This window comes from Bactrocera neohumeralis, chromosome 5 (genome assembly GCF_024586455.1).
Source record: "Bactrocera neohumeralis isolate Rockhampton chromosome 5, APGP_CSIRO_Bneo_wtdbg2-racon-allhic-juicebox.fasta_v2, whole genome shotgun sequence".
Classification (NCBI taxonomy): Eukaryota; Metazoa; Arthropoda; class Insecta; order Diptera; family Tephritidae; genus Bactrocera; species Bactrocera neohumeralis.
In genome coordinates this window covers 36,510,707-36,534,728 of record NC_065922.1, presented here as the reverse complement: position 1 = coordinate 36,534,728, position 24,022 = coordinate 36,510,707, and the positions used below count along the sequence as shown (strand labels likewise).

Here is a 24,022-nt window from a genome sequence, read left to right as displayed (position 1 = left end):
TCAGTCATAGTAAAAAGAAATCCATTATCTTTGTGTAACTACTTTAGTAATCTGTATCTCGTCGCTCTATGGCGTTAAAAAGATAAGATTTCCTAAAACTTCTAAGACATTTTTGTGATAGTTTGACTCAGTATTGTTGAGCCTGCGTCAAAGATGATCACCTTGAAAAACATATTTTACAGAGTTTCTTCGATAAAGACAGAAAGGCAAGCCATGCATTTGAAAATATGCTTATAGTTTTTATACTGTAACAACCAATCATCCAGGGTTTGAAAGTATATAATAGGACTGAGTCGATTTAAAAAAATTAATTGAACTAATCGTTACAATTCTTTAAAAACTTTCAAAATAGGCTCCTTCTGCGTCGATGCAGCGCTGCCAGCGCGATTTCCAAGCATTGAAAGCGTCATGGAAGGCATTCTTCCGGAATAGCCTTGAGAGCCGAGGTGCATGCTGCTTGAATGCTTGCCTTTAATCAGTCTTTTCAGGCACAAGAAAGCCGGTGTGAGCCGGGGCATTGTCGTGGTGCAACTTTCAATTGGCTGCGATGTCTTGTCGGATCCGATTGACCCTTCGTTTGAGTCTCTTGAAGACTTCCACTTTGGATTTTCTCCGGTCTTCATCAGCGACACCTTCTCGACCCTCCAAAAAGGCCTGGTGCCACCTAAGCACACCTGTTCTTGCCAAAACAACATCTGGGTAAGCCTGCTTGATTATATCCAACGTCTCTGTCGCATATTTACCGAGTTTCACACAGAATTTAATCGCGTACCTCTGCTCTAACGAACGCTGCATTTTCGACTTGCACCACTCACAAAAACACGTCGCGCGAAAATGTTTGTCCTGACTCTCCAGGTGCTCGGAGACAAATGACCATCCGCTGTATGTGACGGTACATAATCGTGGTGCAAAGACCAAGAGTTGTCGGCCCATAACGCTGGCCTCTTTTTACCAATAGTTTCACGCAAAAGATACCTAACACTCAAATAGCATTCCTTATTGACAGTGTGGCCGGTCGGTAGGAATTCGAAGTGCACCACATCTCGATAATCGAAGGAAACTGTCAACATAACCTTGATTTTTGACTTGCTTTGACGTGGTTTTTTCAGCTTCGGCTCACCTTTGGTAAGATATTCGGCCAATTGATTGGTCGTAAGTATAGATCCAAAACTCATCGCCAGTAAAGCATTGCTTCACAGACGTTAACACCACGCTGTTTTTAGAAAAAAATTGAGTGATTTTGGAACAAATCGTGCTTTCACTTTTCTTAAACTAAATGAAACCTTAAATTTCATTTCATGGTATGACATGTTGTTCTTATTTTACTGCCTTTGGGGCTACATTAGTGCTGTATACTTTTTTGGCTAGATGTTAAAGAGCTTTACTCAGATAGTAGAGCTTTCACAGAGGTGAAAGCTTTATAAAATTTCGGAAACTGACTTTATCTCTTTTAAGGTTCGAGCACTTTGATTCCTTATAATTTCAAATAAAGCCATTTTAGGGTATAACTTTCTAAAAAGTTCGCGACATTTTCATATAAACTTTCCCCGATAGGCGAATTTTTTAAGTCATTTAAATTCATAATAAACTTAACTGTCCCATTCAACTTTCATACGCATTTTTTCGTTATTTTTCTTTCCTTTTTATGAGCATATTGTAATTCTTTTACAGAAATACAGTCTTACAAGTTCCGACCGGAAATAAAATCATTATCACATGCTAGAGGATTCTAATTAAATAATATTTTTCCGACAGATCTTAAAAACTTGTTTCCCTAAGAACGATATACAGAAGATGAACTTAACCGAACCAAATTTTGTGTTGGGAACTCAACCCTTCACTGTAGGAAGCTCATTAAAATTATGAATAAGTAATCCTTGTTACACCCCAACTATTTATGGTACAAAGCATAGAGCCTTTTGAAATTCTTTTTCTTTTCTAAGATATTTCAAACATTAATTTTGTTGCTTTAGCAGAATGACTTCACCTTTACTGAAATATTTATAATACACTTACTGAAACTTTCCGGCCTTTTCGGCATTCAGGTTAATGTGAGTGCCACTTAAGTCTATGAATTGCACTATAAGGAAAATAAGGCGGCGTAGGTCTTTCACGAAAAGGAGTCATTTGCTGATTCCGGCGACTCGGAGGCACAGAGCTTGCACATTAAACAACGCAAATGAATAATTATATGTAAGTATATGGGCAGGTAAAGCGAATAAACGAGAAAAGGACAAAGCGACTAGGAAACTAACGAAAATATACCAACATTTGTGTATATGGATGTGTGTATTCTTCTATGACTGTGACATGGGCATAAATAATTTTTGACATCATCCTTGACTTGGTTACACCAACACGTATTGAATGAGGCATTGCCATTTGTGTGCCGAATGCGCGTGCTTCGCTCTACTTTGGGCTTTTACGAGCATGTGCGCACAGCTTCTTGCCCACAACAGGCACACATTTATGTAGTTTACTTGCAGTTGTATCTGTATTTGTAACACACCTTTATTTCATGGCATGACTTTCGTATTCTGGGGATTGTACGGGACGTGCTAAGGCATATCAGAACCCAAAAATGCCAACATAAACAATTCCGGTCATTCAACGTGGAAAAAAGATACATATATATGTAATAAAGGGTGAACCATTTCGAGTTTCCCTACCTTTTTCAAGAAAAAACATAGAAATTTCAAATCTAGTGGGGAATGTTTATTATCATTCGAAAAAACATTCTTTGACATTTATTTTTTGAAGATTATCTCTTTCAAATGTTGGGCGCGGCTACGTCACAGATGGTCCATTCGTTAAGTCCAATTTTCAATGACTCGTTCGAGCATTTTAGACTTTACATGTCCCCACAGGAAAAATTCTAACGGTGTGATATCACACGAACTTGGGACCGACTCTAAACGTGAAATAATTTGCTCATCGAAGTGTTCTCTCAATATATCCATTGATTGATGCGATGTGTGGAAAGTGGTGCCGTCTTGTTGTAACCAAAGGTCGCCGAGATCTCGAGCTTCAATTTCAGGCATCAATTAGTTTGTTATCATTGCGCCGATGATTCCATTAGCCCACAGCAGCCCTGGAATCTCATCAGGTTGCTCTTCCACCCAAATGTGGCAATTTTGCTTGTTGACATACCCATTGAGCCAGAAATGGGTGTCATCGCTCGAAAGCTTCAGATCTTCTTGGAACTTTGGAACTTTTGGAGGCTATAGGACGAAGCGATGTAGCTTGGGAAGCTCGAACGGCTTCAGCTCTTGCACAAGCTCTATTTTGTATGCTTTCAATCAAAGATCTCGACGTAATATGCGTCAAGTTGTTCCATACGTCAATCCGAGTTGCTATTTAAAAAGTACCTCTACTTGGATCACCCATTATATATATGTATAAGAAAATGGATGAATACCATACAACTAGAACACATTGTACTGTGAGAGTAGAACCTTATTTACTCTTCCCAACTGAAGACTACTAATGTTTGTCGTGCCACAATGGCAAAATAGTACCTTCAATTACATATTTATTTACTAAAAGCACATGCGATACACTTGTACACACATAAGTATATGCTTAAGTAGGAATAATAATAGCAATTTGTTCTATAGTAAAGTCGCATGTAGCCGTGAAAGCGGCAGTTAAACAAGTAAATATAAAATAGAATAGTGAAACTGGAGAGAAAACAAAATCGACAAAACAAAAAATGACACAGAAACGGTACTACACATACACGTAAATAAATATATATGTATGTAGGTCTGTTTGCACATGTGCTCTTAAATAAACGCTGACCAGCCATGTCACCTATTAAATTTTGTGTGTACTTATGACTGTAATTGCACGAATCTGAGCATATGCTCAGAACCGAAATGAGCATTCTGGCTAAAAATGCTAAATTACAATTACAATTATAACATAAACAATATGAGCTCCATCGACGTCGAACGCGACGGTAAAAATATCGAAAATACAAAAAATCTTTAGAATGAACCAACCGAAATTCGACTTTAACCAGCAAAATGCTGTACAACATTTAATCACAGTGGATAAGTCAGTTGGATAAAATATGATGGCGGATTACCAGGCATCCTTATCAGGAGCACCAAGCTACTTTGTTATTCGACATTTTTTTGAGTGCTGGGTCACAGCGAAACCGCTGGAAACTGAAGACCCGAAGAGCTTGCTAAGGTCGTCAAGCCAATTTCTTAAGATTGGCAGCGAGGTACTTCTCTCACCTCTTGCGTTCTAACATTGAAGCTATGGACGCCCTGTGAGCTTGGGAAGCGCTGGTGAATAGGTCCATAAACGTCTTAATAAATTTGTGGTGGGATAAAAGCGCTTCGTCGATCTGTAAGGGTCTGTTGATCTATATCTAGGAGTTTTGAGAATCACAAAAACACGAGGTTTTCAATGAAGCAATACTTTTTTCGGAGTTGGTCTTTTTGACAGTTGTTACTTGATTTTTACTCAGCTTAGTTGGCCATTTCATAATGATCAGTCGATTTCTGCGACTCGATTTTGCGAATTGTGTTCAACGATGAAAGTCACTTTCGTCGAATGGGTTACGATGTTAAAAAAAATTGCCACATTTGGAGCGATGATAATCCACAATCGTTACATCCTCTAAATGTCACTGTTTGGTGCGCTCTATGGACAGAGGGAATATTTTGGTCCATCTGTTTTCCTTACTGAATTCTAAAATGAAGCCGGTCATGATGTTACAGTCATTAGAAAACACTAAAGAGCCATGATTAATGATTTTTTCGTGCGTGAATTCGAGAATGTTGATATGGACGACCTTTGGTTCCAAGAAGACGACGCTACATGTCATACAGTTAACGAAAAAATCAATTTATTGAGCGAAAATTTTTGTGAGCGCCTCCAAGATCGTACGATTCAAAATCGGTGTACTACTTTTTCTAGCGTTAAGTAATGTCGCCGTATAACTGAGCTGTACGAGTTATAATCGTTCCATCGATTAATAATGAGTGACTTACAGAGTTTGGTCGGCGATTGTTTTTTTGCTGACAGAAGATATTTCTCCTGCCCGCGTTCATTACCAGACTCATTTGCTTCGCTTTCTTATCCAGTCTGGAGAAAGCAGAACTAACGGTGCGGTTGTTAGAGCCAATGATATGTATGAATATCTTCGGCGTACGCCAGCAGCTGTACACTCTTATAGAAGATTGATTAAGCTCTGTATCTCGAATTACTTTCTCCAGAATTGAAGAAATCGCACGATAGGGAGTCGCCTTGTCAGAAACCTCGTTTGGTATCGAACGGCTCGGAGAGGTTCTTCTCGATCCTGGGGGAGCTTTTGGTATTGCTCAACGTCAGTTTAGACAACCGTATTTTTGTCAAATTCAGACAGAGCGGCATAAAAGCAGTTCCTTTCCGTGCTGTCAAAACCAGCTTTAAATCGACGAAAAGGTGGTGTGTGTCGATTTTCCTTTCACGAGTCTTTTCTAAGATTTGGCACATGATGAAAATCTAGTTGATTGTAGATTTTCAGTCATCACACAGTACGCTCGATAGTACCTTATATGCGATGTTGGGCACGCTTATCACACGGTAGTTGGCGCAGATTGTGGGGTATCCCTCTCTGTGAATTGGATAGACCATGTTAGGCATGCTTTTGTTCGACTATATTCTACAAAGAAACTGATATATTTGAACTTCTTCAAGGTCTAACAATGGAACGTTTCCTTCATCGTCATCGATTATGCTTTCACTGCCACTCAGTACTGCACTAGAGAAGTGTCTCCTCCATAACTTTAGTATGCTCTGGGCATCAGTCATGATAACACTCGAATCCCTACTTAAAGAGTTAGGCCAGTCTAGAACCCTAATTTGATATATTATTCTAGGAGTAAGAAAAAATAAATAAAATTTATTTCTTTGAGGCTTTATTACACATTTAATCGAATGTATAACATATATATATGTTATAGACATTTTCATACAAAGCCGAAGACAATCTTCTTTCCTAGTAATTGACAAGCAAAAAGTTCGCTTCGACTTAAATAAGTGATGTTCAAACGAAAACTATTTTACTTCAATTTCTGATTTAATTGCACCCATCTTTTGGGTTGAAAATATCTTTAGAAGAGGATTGGTGTTACAAACGGAGGAACGTCCAAAAATAATATTATAGATTACAAATGTTATGATTCGGTCATCAGGTAAACTATAATTAATTGCCTAGCACCCACATTGAGAAAAGAATACGTAATTTGTCGCGCTTTAGCTCATTCCGTATAATCGGGTATGTGAGTTATCTTACTAATATAATCGGTTCTACATATCTTCTTTCAAATTCTTGTGTTGGATAATTGATTTTCTGACGGTTATTCGTTAAAATCGTGTCATCTCAGAAAGAATGAAATATGCGAACGGAGTCTACATAAGAGAGTAATATATAGTTTTTACCTTTACATCAAATTTTCAAAAATGCCGGAAAGAAACAGGGTAAATTTTCCGGGAACATTAGCAGAAAATTATATTTGTAAAAAGCTGCAATAAAATAAAAAAATTCTACAAAAATCATTCTTCAAGTGGATTCGTATGAGTGCCTCCGAGTATCATTGCCGCCTGATTTGAAAAATAGTCTCGAGAAAAGCTAGTGTTTAAAGTTTTATATACTGAATTGATCCAAATTGAAAAAATTTTAATTTTCCGAAAATCTAATGCCGAATATACATACATACATATTTTTTTTTGTATTTTATCATTAATTTTTCCGTCATAACCCACTGTTCAGCCACAAGTCACATTCGAAATTTGCCAATATAAGGGCAATTAAAGCTCTGTTCTGTGTTGGAATTTCGGTGTCGATCCAAAACAGGTACAAACCAAATTGCAGAACATTCACACATACATGCACACATATTTAATTTTTTCATGTGTGCCTACACTCTTGTATATGAGTTTAACCGAATTTTTCGGCCAACTCGCAATACAACCCAGTTCAATTGCTTTGCCGGTGCAGCGGTGAATGTGTCGTGCCGACTTTATTTGTCTTGTCTCTGTTCGCCTGTGCGTATGTATGCATATATGCGTGTGTGTGTGTGCGTGTACAGGTATTTTGGCTTAAATTTGGTTTGGTTCAGTTTGCCTTTTCGAATATTGAATTTCGTGCCCAAATTTCTTAGCGCAACAATGACAACAGCAACAAAAACGTTATATGGAACAAAAAAGTGGCAGCAAAAAATCAAAAAAAAAAAAACAGTTAATATGCCACGGGCAGCCAGCAGGTTTATGACTAATCAATATCTGTTGATTTCTACGTACAACTACCTGAATGTGTACATACAAACGATGTAAAGTAATATACATATGTATGTGTATAATATATATAGTATATGCTTGTATGTAAGTACAGAAATGATATTTTGCATTCCAAATAGGCGCATATTATATACTATGTACATATGGTATACATATGTATAGAGTGTGTATGCATATGTAATAAAAATCGTATATAATATTATATTTCCATTTTTTGTTTTCATTATTACCTTTCACCTTTTATTCCTTTCAAAACACATTGCGCAAACGTTAATGTTTCGGGTAATTAGGTTAAAGTGCAACGTGCAAGAAGTTGCATTGAGACTTGCAGTTACTCCCGCGTCTACCACAAAAATAACAATATTTTTATATACACGGTGCTTTCCAAAGTAAACAGGACTTTTTAATATAGCGCCTACTGGTGGCGCCAGCTATATGGCGACTGGTGCGTTAGAATCTGCTATCTTTATCGATTGTCCAGTGAGAATTTCATGACATTTCATCGATTGGAAGTGAAGTTATTGCGTTTTAAGTGTCAGTATGTTTGTATTATCGGTGCGAAAATGAGCTTAGAACAAAGAGCCAACATTAAATTTTGTTTTAAAATTGGTAGAACTTTTACCGAAACGTTTCAATTATGAAACAAGTTTATGGCGATGATTGCCTATCCCGTAGGAGAGTGTACGAGTGGTTTCAACGTTTTCAAAGTGGTCGTGAGGACATAAATGACGATCAACATGTGGGCCAATCAAAATCCGTGATCACCAGAAATTCCATCGAAACTGTGCGCGAATTCATAAAAAATCAGCCGAAATCATCATTGAAATTCACGGAAATGGAATGGACGAAAGGTGTGTGAACAAATTGACGGACGACCAAAAATTGTTCAGAATCCAACATTCGAAGGACGCTTGTGACCGATTATTTGACCAAAAATCACATTTTAACCATTAACCACTCCCCGTATTCACCTGATATGGTACCGTGCGACTTCTTCCTTTTCGGTAAAATGCATTTGCTAATGAAAGGAAAGCGTTATGCAGGCGTAGAGGCCATAAAAAGAATTGCACCGGCATACTGGCGGCCAGACTGACTGAATTATCAGATAATTTAGTTTGAATTGACTTTACACTACTTTTGGACTGTTTATTCAATACGAAGACGTAAGTATGAAGAACTTGAAAGCTGGCCGGCAGGGGTAATGCTCGAAATTCTACGAAAATATTAGGTAACAAACGGCAGGTTTCAAGACTGGAGCATACTCTTGTAAGACCCAAAGTGGTGATTTAGTGGCTGATGTTCAGAGCATACTGAAGTTATGAAGGGAACACTTCTCCATCCTGCTTAACAGCAGTGAAAGTACAACATCTGGAGAAAGCGAACCCGATACGGCGAAGAACTCACAAGGCGCATACATTAGCTTCTTTGCATGATGTGGTCGGATGAAATAATGCCCGACGATTGGAACATAAGTGTGTAATGCATAAAAAAGGTGGGCTCCACAATCTGCGTCAATTACCGTGGGATAAGCCTCCTAGTATTAACACCAACAACAACGTCAGCCTCGAAATCCAACGCAGAACATGTACTACTTCGGACTGAGTAGGCAATTGAGAAGTAAAGTCATCTCTCGACGAACAAACACCAAACTTTACAAGTTACTCATCATCACCGTCCTGCTATATGTATAATGGACGATGACAACATCCAGCCGGCCTTAGGAATGTTTGAGAGAAAGGTTTGGCGGAAGACTTATGGACCTTTGCGCATTGGCAATGGCGAGTACCGCACTCTATGGAACGATGAGCTGCACGAGATATATAGCACCATTGACATAGCTAAGCGAATCAAGAGAAAAGACAGCGGTTGCGCTGGCTAGGTCATGTTGTCCGGATAGAAGAGAACACTCCAACTTTTTGATTCAGTTTCCGACGGTGGAAGCAGTGAAAAAGGAAGACCTCCACTCCGTTAGAGAGTTCAGGCAGAGAAGGACCATGGCTGCACTATGTAGGTATATCGAATTGACGACAAGTAGAGAAAAGAAGAAACGACTGGCGCTATGTTGTAAACTCTACTATAACCGCGTAAGCAGTGTCTACGCCAGTAAAGAAGAAAAAGTTTTTTTTTGACAATAAAAAATTAGCATTTTTTCATGATTTTTTTGTTTGCTCTAAGCTTACCAAGATCCGAAGATTGCTGTAGTTTGCATTATACAATAAAAAGCCTGGCTTGTATGGAGATATGGGGCGTCAGTCAATATGACCTCCTTGTGACATCGGAGCTCTGGCGAATTTATGTTGCAGAAACTGAACATTTTTAATGGAACACCGTCTTATTCAAACCCATAACTTTCAAGCCCATTTTCGCAATAGGAAATAAGATTTGATAGCATGCTATTAACTGTTTAGTTGTGTTAATAAAGCTAAGGTTCAACGAGGAACTTGGCGAAAACAGTCACTTTTTGGTCATACAGTGGCGTTTCATGTTTCTCGAATAGATTTTCTGTTTCACAAATGCGGCAGTTCTAAATCTTTCAGATTTTCCAAAGCTAAGTAGATTTTTTTCTTATTAGCCTACAAACATAGATTCTTCAATTAGATTGATAATTTAGCAGCATTGGGCTTATGTACCTTCTGATATTTAACTGTCGTACAAATTTGTTTTTTCTCAATAATACCTTTATTTTTTGGCACTTGGCAACACAATATTGCAATCTGGCAACTCACATCTTTATTGTGACATTTCTGATGTTGACATTTTGACATACGAGCGCCATTTATACTGTTTACAGTACCTTAAAATATTCGATATTCAATAATATTGAGCCTTGGAAATGTTTGGTTTTAAATAGTTTAATTGCAGTATAATTTTGCGCGATATTCACCGTTATCAACACATATGTAGGTCTAAAGCCTCTCTTAAATCCTTTTCTTAAAAATATGAATTACCCCAAAAAAGAACGAATGAAATATTGTAACTGAACGGTGTCTTCAATAGGAAAGATATCGCAGCGAATCGCACTGCCTGAAATATTTTGAGAGATATTTGCCAATTCTACCTCCAATATTTCTAACCATCAAAATCAGCCTACAAATAGATGGCGATCGCCGATTTCTTTTCGGGTATTTCCCAAAATCAGATTTGATTAGATATTTACCGACGGAAACTATTATGAACTGGAATGTTTTTCCTTTCCATTCACCGGTATATGTGGGGCCAATTCTTATATGAGCATAGAGTCATTCTATGAATCACTTCCTTTCATTCCACAGTTAACTTGCTTCGTCAGTTTTTCGACTGGGTTGTGGCCAACGACTCAACAAGCCTGCACGCGATCCCAATTTTTATTTTCCACATGTACGCACATCAAGATATACATACATACATTGCTACTCAACAAGTGCACAGACATAAATACTTTATTGTACTCATTGAGCATTATTATTTGCTATTACTAAAATACCATCAAACTCGTTTCAACGAGTTTATGTGTGAGTATGTACGTATTTATATATTTATTTTAGTGCAGTGGCTTAGTAGATAATTATTATGGAGGGGTAAAGTTTAAATTAGTAATGAAGTATATGTATGCTTTTGATATATTTTCATCACATTTCAAGAGAAACATAAATTAATGATTGTTTGTTGTCTCTTTCCAGGTTCTTCCTTAATTCAATCAATGAAATCGTCATCTGGCATAGCATTAAGTGAGTAAATAATAAAATATAAATTATATAATAATACGTTTTTCTTGGTTATTATTTTTTCGATACACCCGAAATAAATATAATCATTTATTCTTTCCTATTGCATAACAGTACAGCTCAAATGACCAAGTTACTTCCTTAATTTCTGAGGACGAACCTAATTTTTCTAAAAATTATATGCGGCTTCCGAATGCCTACTGGATTTAAGAGTTATACCCACTCGCTATTCAGAAAAAAAATGTCTGACAATGAGAAAGATTTTTCTGCCTTAAATTATCGCAAATCCAAAAACAAAAAAATCGTAGAGTGGCTTAAAAAACGAAATTGTCGTTAAAAACCTTATTTCTTCTATCATTTCTGACAAATATATGTAAGAAAGTCGTATAAAAATTTTAAATCAATCGGTTCAACTGTTGTGGGAAAATTTCCCCCACAGACCTTGAAAATAACGTGTCAAGAAGAAGCGTTTATATTTTTGGGATTAAATTACACTAAATTTTTTTTCAGATTTATTTGTTCTTTTCTCAAAATATTGCCTTCTAGTCAGAAAGGCGCAGCATTTTCTGCTTTTCTCAAAATTTAAAGGTGGGAGTGCTCAGGGAATGTTTATTTATCATATTTGATATTTATTTTTTTTTATCAAGTTTCCCTACTAATGATTATGGTTGATTGATGGTATTCATTGCGTTTTTGGCTTTGAATTCGGTCACAATCGTACTCTTTTTGAAAAGAATTCAGCTTTATCAACAAATATCATTCGAACGGACTCTCGAGAGATGTCGGACTCTCTTGCCATTTCTCTAACACTTGCCTAACGATTTTCAAGCACCATATCGCTCACTTCTTTAATATTTTCATCAGTTGAAGAGTTCAAAGGTCGTCCAGAACGAGACATATTTTGAAATATCGTTTACCAGGGCAAACTAATTACAATTTCCGTGTGCTTTTTGTCCCAATGTAAGTAAAAAAAATCTTAGAAATACGCTCAATTCTCAAAAAGATTTACCGGCTCAAATATATCTGCATACGATACATGTATGTATGTACATGTCATCGATTTTTTGAAATTCACACTGAATTAACACCTTAATGAGATCTTTTTCTGTATAGGAAAATATTTTAAGTTTTCGATTGCTTGTTCTATGTATTTCTCTAACCACGAAATTGACTATTTTGCAACGATTGGCAACAATTTATGACATTGAGGTCAAACCTTTCCCAATCTCATGGTATTCCGTCTCTTCAAGATATCCTACCATTATGAAAATTCAAAATTTTTTCGACAAGTAATCAAAATACCGTAGAACCGGGTTGATCAACATGCTGCTATTGCTTTAATTCACGCCTGAAGGCGGCATAATAAATAATCACAGTAAACTCTTCAGCTTTGATTCTGTTTTACAATAAATGTTTCAATTATTTTTCTTTACACCTACAATATGCTCGAGTAAACTTAACACTACGTATATAAGTGTGCAATTTTCCGAAAATATATTTTTGAACAACCAAAAATCAGTTAAAATTTCAACAATACAAAGAAATTCGTTTACACTTTCCTTACATTCTTAGTTAGGTTCAAATGTAATAGCGAAGACAATTTGAATAAATATTTTTCCACTTTTAATTGTGATGTGGACATATAGTCATCTTAGGCGTACCCCTTCCTAGCTACGCCCCTGTGTATGCATGACCACATGTATGTATGTATGTATGCCTACCTTATAAACGTCAGCTAGTCAGCACGGTTTCATATTAGTTGCTTATGAATGAATCAGACTGGAAATATGCACCGACATTGTCGCAGCCATTCTTTTCTACACGATCTCTCTTTCGAACATTTCGTTCTTCCGTTAGTTAGTTTAGTTTAGTTATTTTCAATAATTTAGTCAGTTTGATTCGTTAAACGCGATGTATCATTTCATATACATATTTATTCTTTTCTGCGGCGCTTTTTCACTCTATCCGCCCATCGGTCTGACCTAGTGATGTCAATTGTTCACATGTACATACATATGTACATAACAGGTGGTGGGTGGGATGAAAATTTTGCAAGCTAACTTAGATTTTTTTTTTGATAAAATCTGATTTTTTCATTCAATAGAAGATATCATCGAGGGACAGATAACGATTACAGTGGTCAAAAAATTTATCAATAACATTTTTATAATATATTTGCCTCAGTTTCTGCAATTACCCCTTCATTGTTGCTGAATTTCTTTCGCTTAAGGTCTGAGAATATGAACAGATCCAGAGAATATGGTGGAAGCCGAAGCAATTCGGACCCCAATTCATGAAATTTTGACATCGCATTCATTGATTTATGACATGGTGCGTTGTCTTCATGAAACAGTCCTTTCTTCTCCTTCTTCAAATGGAGCCGTTTTTCGTGATTTTGTCCTACAAATGCTCCAATAATGTTAATGGGGTTTCCTTTTTGAAGACAATTTTCCACGCTTTGGGGTCCGTTGATCATGTGCAGTCTTTTTGGCTGACTGTTACATCTATTGTCGCTTATCCACACAAAAATTTGTTTTATTACGATTAAAGAGCTTCAAACACTTCCCAAAATCAGCAATTCGTTGTTGATTTTGTTGGATTGTGAGCTTGCGCGGCAACTACTTTGTACAGAGCTTCTATATACCCAAATATTCATTCACAATATATACCAAATATTTAATACATACGTTCCTTTGATATCTTTAGAGTCTCAGTTCTCGCGAACAACTTCACTTTACGGCATTCAAAATTGTTTTGGGATTTTTTTTTATGTTTTCCTCGGTAACAGCCATTTTAGGGTGTCCACTGCCTTCGTCGTCCGCGGTGCTCATTTCGTATCGTTTAGCAAACCCCTTTTCACCGTTGATTTCCCTGGTATGGAATCTATAAAATGTTGATCAGTCCATACGTTGTTTTCAACAGTAGTTTCCAATTTTACCAAAAAGCAATGCCTTAATAACATACGAAATTCCTTTTGATGCATTTATTTTAAACTAACTAAGTTGCTTAAGCAAAATGTTATGCATCATAAACTAATTGTTCGACAGCTGTCAAATTTGTACACGTGTTGGTAGGGGCTGACTTAAAATCGTATGGATTAAATATTAGTAGTCTTTGTATGTGTCAGCCTACGAACATTTCATGCCATTTGTTATTTAAAGAAAGAAGAAAAAATAGTATTTAGAGTAAAAAAGTCACCGACTTTTTACACTGCCCCCGTAGGGTAATGTATAGTATAGCATAAATTTTCATTAGCAATCCTCATGGTGTAACGGTTTGCTCTTAGGTTACCCACGTGATTCATACCTGTCTGTTGACGTACTTCTCTATTGCGATAAAATTTAATCATGTTTGGTATGTATGAATATGTATATATAGAAGAGGAGTGCCCCGGTTTCCGTTTTCAATGCCTCGGTATGCAACTGACAGTTATGGAACACTTGCCAAGGCATTTCCGGATAAGAGAATCTATCAATCCAATTCTGTAATAAAGGTGTTTTATTTTAAATTTCATATATTGTAAATAATATGACGTGAATATACCAGATACGGATATTAAGTAAAGTATGTATTTATGTATAGTACTTGGGCTGAAATATCTTTGACTTAACAATTTGGTCTAAATTTGATCTCGACGTCCATATGATCCATGTAGTATAGTTCAGTACATACCCTTTGCTTAAGTGGGTATTCTGGTCTAGAAGCATGAATTTCAGGTAATTTTTAAAGTGTCGTAAAAAAAGGCAATTAATATTTTTACTATCCATTTTTTTTATTAGTTATTTGTTAATTTTAGAAGAGTACAGAAAAAAATTAAAAACTAAAAAAAGTAAAAATTTCAAAAATTATGAGCTGACGAAGTAGGGGGTCTCTAAAAATTTCCACGTGACCATACCCATGATTTCAACCCTCCTAGTTATCTGAAACCAAACAAAGAAAAAAGATTGTTAATCTAGAATAATGTCGCAATGGCCAGAACTACGGAAAAGTGGGAAAAAATTTTTTTCACAAAATGGCGACTGTCTGAAAAAAAAGTTTTTTTGGATCACTTTTTCTGACTATTTCGATTTTTTTTTAAATAATAAAAATTTGGGGATGGGGCTAGTTCCAACCATAGACAAGCCTATAAAGAAGACTATAAAAATTTCAAGTAAATCGGTCCAGTAGAACCTGAGAAATCGCGGGTATCGTTCCGAAGAAGTCAGTTTTGAGAAATACGCGTTTAAAGTTTAGGAGACAATTCTAGTGAACACGGACGCCACGTCACAAAATCGGCTGTATCTCCGAAAATAAGTCGAATTTTGAAAAACCCTTCCAAGGTCATATTTTTGAAAGTCTAAACTAAAAAAAAATCGATTTTTTCAAAATCCTAGACAAGAATACCTCCTTAATCTTTCAAGCTTCAAGTGAATATTTTTATTCCCGTTGCAATGGTATGTGAATTACTTAATCTTAGGTAATACCAACAGTTTTAATTTTAGCTCACTTTCATACCGATTTTATTGTAAAAATAGAATCACAACTCCAATTCACAATATATTTTGACAGATGAAACCACACCTTAGTGTCCGCATCTGCTGAAAATTTGACCAACAAGAAATATATAGCTGTATTTATTATTCATAAATATTTATTTTGTCGCCTTCAAAGTAATCTCCACCAAATGTAATACAATTATGTCAATGATTTTTTCAGTCCTCGAAACACTTTTCATAAGCACTCTTTGGGATGTTGAGCTCTCTTGCTATCTCTCTAACACTTGCCTGATGATTTTCAATGTGCATATCCTTAACTTATTTTTAAATATTTTCATGAGTTCGAAGGTCTTCTAGAACGAGACACGTCTTCAGCGATCTCTCGACCATCTTTGAAGGTCACAATGTATTTTAATATACATACATATGTATGTATGTGCTCACTTTTCCAGAGAGCGGCGATGAAATAGTAGAGATAGTAGTAGATAGTTTTTCACAAAGGAATTAGTTAATATAGTCTCGAGACTTCAGCTTGGTCAGTAGATTTTATTGTTTCTTGTTGTTAATGTCTATCTTATAGTGTCTCAGAAACTATATTCCGCATTTAAATATTCTTTATGACATAAATTGAATTTAGTTTTGTTTTTGATTATGAGTTTCAGTGAATAATTTTATTTCTAGTGTCGAGACTATACCATTCATTGTAAGATAATCATCTTGAAATCAATCCCGTCGGTTGATATTAGAGTTATTAGACTTAGCAGCTTTAATCTCATTGATATACTCGGCATATAGACTCTGCTTAGCCATTCACAGTAACAAGATCTTATACGACAAAAGCTACAAATTTTAAGCTCTAGCTGTAAAGAGCTCTGAGCCTAAAGTAGCGACACGTAAGATCTTTTCAAAAGATGTGTAACGCGCAAACCGAGGAGTTTCTGTGTTGTTTCGTTACCGTCGACGCAACATGGTATAGCATAAAAGCTAAGGAACATTCAGAAGAGTGAACCACAGCGTCGAACCTGCTCCGAAATACTTATTTTTCGGCAGGAAATTGAATAGCCACTGTTTTGTTAGATAAGCAAAAAACTGTCACAAAATTCTATTATGCCCAATTATTAGGCGAAGAAAAAAGTTCTCTTCCACCATGACCATGCAGCTGCACCATTGCTACAGCCAAATTTGTTGAATTGCCGCCCCATCTACCGTATTCTAGTTATTTTCATTTCCAAACGCTAAAAAGTCACTTGCCGGGCAGAAGGTCGAATGTATGTCCTTTTGCAGACTTCCATAAAATGTATACGAACGGTTACAGACGGGTTAATGAAGTCGTATGCAGCATCGCTGCGTCAAATATATCGAGTTAAAATGGATCTACGTTCAGAACTAAATCGCCATTTTTCCAAAACTTTCTTTCTTCCTATGTAGCCTAAATGTTTATTGAATCGCCCTCGTACCAAGACGGTATTATAATACTAATGCCTCTATGTACCAAACTTTTTATTTGGAGTCCTAAGCTAAGTGCGGCGGGTATACCACACTTCAGTTGTGTAAATTTGAATTTTATTTTAAATTCTATAACTGTTACGTTTTTTTTTTCTAATGAAAATGCTTAAATTATATCAAAAAGTTTGCATACTTGCAGGCGGTTTGAACAATCAATGAGCGTTTTTACACTATATGAATCAATAAATGAATAAATCAAACTGACAAATTAACCGTCCCACAACTAATTATAAAAACAAAATTTTACTGGAAAATTGTGCTTTGCTCTCTGATAAGCAAATTGCACATTCACAATTACGGTAGAATTGCATACTTTTTAACACAATCTTGAAAATATCAATCGCTACAATCTAATCTTTGTCAATAATAATAAACTTCGGCTGATTCGATCAGCCATCTGTTATCACCCTCCGATAGCAAGTGGAACAACGCGCTATTCGGTTGTTATGCAGTTCACACACATACGAACACATTTAGGTTAGTTGTAGCACATTCATGTATTTTATTTGATATTTCCATGTCTACATGTATGATTCCACATACAACATTCGTACATACTTAATAATATTAGAATAATTAACAATAAAAAAACTTATTACGATTAAAAACAAACCGAACTAGTTGTGGCCTTGGGAACAACAAATACTTGCCATGTAAAACCTGCTGAATATATTCTCCAAATACACACACATATGCATGTATATGGGTTTTCGGCGTCAACTGGAGCTATTTGTGCGCTAGTCGATGGCATTTCCATTCGGCACCATGACTTTGATCATGCCTGGCAATACTTCACCTTGCAGCGGACCATAGTCCACACGTTCGCCATCCACCGCCATAATGCCCTCTCTATCGGGACTCGGTTCGATGCGAAAAGCGCGTACCGGCACCACTTCAATATACTTATTCGGCTCCTTTGGCAGGTGTGTGCCTGAACTCATGCCAAGTAGGAAGTGCGCCAACTGCGAACGTCCAACGCCGCTACGTACTATAACTAGATAGATGATGCCATCGTTGAGACGAGACTCGGGCGCAAAGAAGCAATCTGCGGACAGATGTGTGGTGTAGGCTGCATGCACCATAATGTATTCACCCTCCTCGGTGTGCCAAGTATCTGTAGGTACTGGCAGATCCAATGACGGTATTGTGGATGGTGGGCGACGACTTTCGTATTCCAAATTGATCGATTCGAGGCGACTGAGTACGCTGCGACGCGAACGTAAGCTTTGGTCGGTGAGCGAGAAGTAAGCTGTGCGTTTCGAAACAGCCGAATGCCAGCTATCAGCATTTGAATGGAAGCTCATATGATCCAACGATATGGCATCGTCAAATTCATCGTCTCGGTTGGTGCCAGTATTTGTTGAGTAGAAATCATCTTCTTTGGCGCCCGCCGGCGTGTTTGGTATATCATGGAATTCCTGTACTTCGGGTGGCAAACGACGTTCCTCATTCGACACCGTGGAAACGCGAGTACCAAAAGCCTTACGGCCATCCTTACGGTCACAGCGTATATAGGACAATCTGCCCTTATAAGTGCGCAAGCTAATCAGCCGTCGTATAGCCCAAAAAGTGAAGCGTGATGCACCGATCGAACGCAAATGTTCACTCTCGATATCAACGTCAACGATTAAACCCCAACCGACCGATAGAAATGAGTACATCTCTGAGGCTTTACCCTCTTTGCCAATATCGATACGCACCAGATCCATCGGCGCCAACTTGCCAGCAATGCATGTCAATGTAGCATACAATATAGGCTTCGGTCCGTATGGCTCCTTATAAAGATATGCAATACTACGCGCCAGGCCATTACCCGAACCGCAGGGTACAATGCCAAGCGGCAACTGACGTGTAATTGCGCGCCAATCCTCACGTTCCATTATTCCGTTCAGCACTTCGTAGAAAAGTCCATCACCCGATGCGACCACAATGCCACTATAACTACGCAAGAGATCGCTATGTTTGCGCACATATTCACGTGCAAAATTATAATGTGCGGTCACGTGCAATTCATACGGCACATCGGCTTCCTTCAGCACGGGCGCCATTTGTTTATGGAACATTTCACGTCCCTTACCCGAACCGGATTTGGGATTTAGAAAAATCAGCAATTGTTTCTCGACCAATTCATTCTTGAGCGCCGCTTTATTAATGCGTATTGCATGATGCCAACGTTCGGCCACCTTCAAGTTCTCCTCATACGTATCGAAGGAACGAAAACGTAATATGCGCACGGTACGCTCTCGCCGCATCGAGTGCTTCTCGTTCTTTATATACGCATATATATGTAAATAAGCGCTAATGTCCTTTTTTGTCGCCTGCTCAACTTCGGATTCTTCATCTATGCGACGGCAGGAGGCCAATGAGACGCGAAGATTCTTCTTCAAACTCGGCCCACAACTACTGCCTATAATATCGTCCATACGTATGCGCTGTTCGTTGATTTCATCCACTTCGCCAGTTTCGCGGCGCAAATATATGCCCTCGGCATTTAGTTTCAACTCGACGGGGATGGGTGCTTTCTGCTTATTGTTGATGTAGAAATGTTCGCTGAGCTCGATGACACCCGTGGGCGAGATTTTCGTTACGCTGGACGTGGGTGTCAACGGACTGCTCACAGCACTGGCAGCCGTATCGTCATACACGAAGTGCGTGTCGGGCAAGTCGAGTGACATATTGCAAGGATCCATAATGGTACAAAACGATTTGCACGGATTTTTTAAAACTTTTCCTCTGCTCATGCAGCGTAGTGGTCAGCTTAATGGGTTCTATAAGTAGTTCGTTTAGTTAGTTTCTTTGAGGATTCTTTTGCGCTTCTTGAACCGAGGAAAATCATTTAATTATTCACAATACTAAGCCGCTGTTTTCGTGCCCTTTTCGAATTTGCGCAACACTCCCTTTGCACTTTGTTCGCTGCTGTGTTACCTGCGTGGTTCGCGCACAGCACAACACCGTAATTCACCGATTTACTTTACATACTAACACCTGTGCTGAAAGTTCACAATTTCCTGATAGAAATATTTTTATCAGTTTGTTTTCTTTTACTTTTGTTTTGTTGTTTGTTAATTTTTACTTACGACTCCCGATATTTTACCTCCAAATCTAATCAAATAAAACAGAACCGTTAGATATGTATGTATTCTTTATCTAACGCCAGCTTGGCGCACTGTAGTCCGATAAGAGTTGGCAGTTGGCTCGCTGTTCGTTGTTTGCTTCGTTGGTCGACTTTTGTTGTTTGACCACCAAACCAGCTACATACTCTTCTCGAATTTAAAGCGTCTCCTCACCGCTATTTGCCGTTGTTATACATACAATTGTATGTTGGTTGTGTCACACTTCGTTGCGCTCTTTGCGCTGCCAGTAATAGTTAGTCTTTGATTTACTATTTAACACTGTCTTCTGCACCATTATCTTCGTCTACCTTTCAACTTTTACTCTTTCACTTTGTGCTCATTTATATTTATCATTTATATATCCCCTTTGATTTCCGTATGATACCCGTTTATCTGTGAGCCAGTCAACCTGCCAGCCAGTTTACCTTCGTCTGATGAAGCGTTGCTGATCTTATGCGGCAGTAGACGAAATGCGGTACCCACGGAGCGTAGCTTTTTCCAATGTGTGATTTGTTCAATGTTTCACGCTAATATAAAGCTCGTAGTTTTGTTGTTAACTTTTTGTTTATCGCAACGCAGTTTTATTGTGCTGCTGTTGTTGTTCACTCATAACTGGAGAGCGCAAGCGTTTTCGTATATGTATACATGTCTATATACTATGTGGTTGTTGGCTATTGTGTTATACACTCCATGTCAAATGGTTAGAAACAATAGTAGAAGCGGCGAAAGACTCAGCAAAGCTTTTTAGAATACCTTTTGATGGGTGTTGTTTGTTTTATAGATCAGTTACTTTAACTTACTTGTGCTTGATTCATGATCCATGATCAATTAACTATTATATTATGTATTTTCGAATAGCATAATCATGGAATTTGGTTACAGTACTAAACATGAAAGAGGGGTTTATAAATAATCGGTAAGATATTTGTGAATCAGACAACCAAGCAAAACTTTAATCATTTCCGACATTCTCAACGAACTTTTAATTTTTTTTGTCAGTTAAATTCAACAAATAAGTCTATTAGCTCGTCTCAACTCTAGTATACTACTGTAATCAAATTGAAAGGTGAATTTTGTCCATTTCATCTCCTTCAAAGTAATCCGCTCCCGCTGCAATACACCAATGCCAACGAATTTTCCAGTTATCATAGCACTTGGAAAAATCCTCCGTCATGATGGTCTTCGAGCCTTCTTCGATTCAGCTTTTATATTCTCAATTGAGCCAAAACGGTGTCCTCGGAGTGGTCATGTGAATTTGCTGAAAAGCCAGAAGTTACACGAAGGTTAATCAGGCGAATGCGGTGGTTAGTTGAAAATGTGGCGAAATGATCACGAATAACCAATGCAATATAAGATGGTGCATTATCGCACTTCTTCGTTCAATAAATTCAGACATAGTAAAAATCGAAGAATTCACTTTTAGAGCCTCACAAAACGACGCGTATTTCAAATACTATTGAATATTTTGACGTGAAATTTAGCATAGATGTCACCAGCAGTACTATCAACTTACAGAAAAAAAATTTACCGATTCGAAAAACAGGCGAAGCATAAATTAAAAATTCGCCTTTCAATTTGGTCACCAAAAACAAAAACAGGAAAAAATGTTATATGCTATAGTCGTCCTGTGTGACGAATTCTTCACCTCCTATTAAACTGATCCTCCATCTGGCATTACTGAGGACCATTAGGTCGATGCATGGCGCGAAAGCCGGCCAGTATAACCTAACCTAACCTAACCTATATGCTATAGTGGTTGGAACTGAAGAATTTCTTCGAAGATTACACCACTTCCATAGGTAATAACCCACGCCAATATTCCAGAAGATATCTTGTCAAATGAAAAAGTTTGTGTGGCAGCTACATACATACATATGTATGTATATGCTATAGTTGTCCGATATCGGCGGTTTCGAGAAAGAAGCAGCCCCTTGGGGGAAAAAGGGCGCGTGTTAACTTTTCGATCTCAAAAATTCAGGGCATAGTTTGTTTACAGACGGACGGAAAGACGAGCATGGCTAATTCGACCCAACAACGTCACACTGATAATTTACATAAATATTGTAATAATATACTTATATATTATATTATTGGTTCTCCGATGTTTCTTTTTGGGTTTTACCATCTTAATATATATAAAAGCCATAAATTCGGTTTGTAAATTATTTTTATTTATTTTAAAGTACAAACTGTGTGAAAATAATCATAAATTAAGGACCAATTCACTTTTGCTCGATATGACCACCTTTTGCCTTAACTATGGCCTTGAGACGGTCAAAAAACGAATCGCAAGCTGCCCGAATGTGACTTGCCGGTATTTTGGCCCACTCACGGACAATGGCTTTCTTCAGCATCTCGAAACTGGTGTATTTTTTTACTTCGCACCATACTCTCCAAAATGGTCCCGAGAGAATAATCCATTCGATTCACATCTGGTGAATTCGAGAGCCATTGTGTGGTCGTAATGAAGTTCGGAACGTTGTTTTTCAGCCATTTTTGGTTCACTCGCGCTTTGTGAGACGGTGCTGAGTCTTGTTGAAACGTCCATGGTTTGCGACCGAAATGTTTGTTTGCCCACGGCTTCAAAGCAGCCTCTGGAACACTTTCCCGATAATATGTCGCATTTACTTTGACGCCAGGTTCGATGAAAACAATTGGAGAGCGCCCATTACACAACCCGACAAAATAAAAAAAATTTTTGCTTCTATGAATTTATCAACTGATTCTAGTTAATTTGGGCGCGCTGAATTCAAATCTGTAATCAGTTTGTCTCTATCAACTCTAGTTTTCATGATATAGCTTTTTTTATTTTTTTTCAGGTCATAAGTTAAGTGGAGGGTATTGGAGGGTGTTTTGTCAAAAGTAATATTCTGACTTTGAGGTCAATTTGTTACTTAAATTGTCGATCTTATTCATATATACCGATGTGTACTTGTCGGCACTTTTCTCCATCAAAATCGACTTGAGTTATTACTCGTCGTTTGAGTTAAGGTGTTTACGATCATTTGATGACTCGATCGTCTCTGTGTCGCTTATTTTCTATTTAGATACCGCTGCATGTATGTGTGTGTGCAATTTTGAAACGCGAGTACTTTTCAACAAGTACTGAGTACTGTGTTTATTGACTTTAAGCTGGAATAGTAATTCGAGTGCCGGAGTGGAAATTCATATGTACATACTTATTGGACGGCACTCGCGGCTAAATGGGTTCTGTCGGTTAAGGTCGCCGATAAATACACAAAGCTGTTCGAATACTCACATATGTATGTATATAAATATGTATGCGACCGTGTAATTATGAGTAAAATTCTGTTTAGACTACTTCGGCGCTGTAAGAACAAAGAGCGAAGAAAGTTATTGATTGTGGAATGAAATTTTATATGATTCAGTTTTTACTAAAATATTTTTTTTTTTAATTTACGATCATTTAATGTATTTAATCAAAAATTAAAAAAATTGTGTAAAAAATGAACTTTTAATGGAATCTCTCTTTTACTTTATTTTTTTTGTATTTACTCTTAAAAAATACAATTTAATTACGTTTCACAAACTTTAGGCACGATTGTTTATAAAACCCGGACACAAACACATTTTTATGTACATGATTCCATCAAATGGGAACCTCAGATGCCTATAAAATCCAACCGACTTTCCTTTGTGCTTGAAATAATTCCGTGACGTTAATAAACATTAATCACTGCTAAGCAAATTATGTACTATATTTTTAGTAAAACGACATTGCGTCATCCAAACAAATTGCCATTATTATTCATGTTTGATTTTCACATCATTGTTTTCGCAGCATTTTACTAATAGATAATCTATTGGTTGTTATATTTATATTCTCGCAACATGTTGCAACAAAGAGTATAATAGTTTTATATCTCCTAAAACTAAACAAGATATACATACATTTATAGAGTGATCC

At 37.3% G+C, this 24,022-nt stretch overlaps 2 protein-coding genes across 13 annotated transcripts in view; one reads left to right on the top strand and one right to left on the bottom strand.

The window, feature by feature from the left end:
* LOC126759635 (ecotropic viral integration site 5 ortholog) overlaps positions 1-24,022 on the top strand; it is an 84,674-nt gene that overhangs the window by 27,215 nt on the left and 33,437 nt on the right. For all 11 annotated transcript variants that reach the window (XM_050474575.1, XM_050474570.1, XM_050474577.1 and 8 more), the window contains exon 2: positions 10,956-11,003. The gene's annotated coding sequence lies outside the window, so the exon portion shown is untranslated. The remainder of the gene's footprint in view (positions 1-10,955; positions 11,004-24,022) is intronic.
* On the bottom strand, positions 17,460-20,520 carry LOC126759636 (sphingosine kinase 2). 2 transcript variants are annotated; one of them, XM_050474582.1, is made up of 2 exons: positions 20,059-20,520; positions 17,460-19,989 (listed from the first exon to the last, which is right to left on the bottom strand). In XM_050474582.1, the coding sequence occupies exon 2, from the start codon at positions 19,720-19,722 to the stop codon at positions 17,719-17,721; it is 2,004 nt and encodes a 667-aa protein (XP_050330539.1). In that variant the 5' UTR covers positions 19,723-19,989; positions 20,059-20,520; the 3' UTR covers positions 17,460-17,718. The 2 variants fall into 2 exon arrangements, with proteins under 2 accessions (XP_050330539.1, XP_050330540.1); XM_050474583.1 differs by having other exon boundaries at positions 20,076-20,520.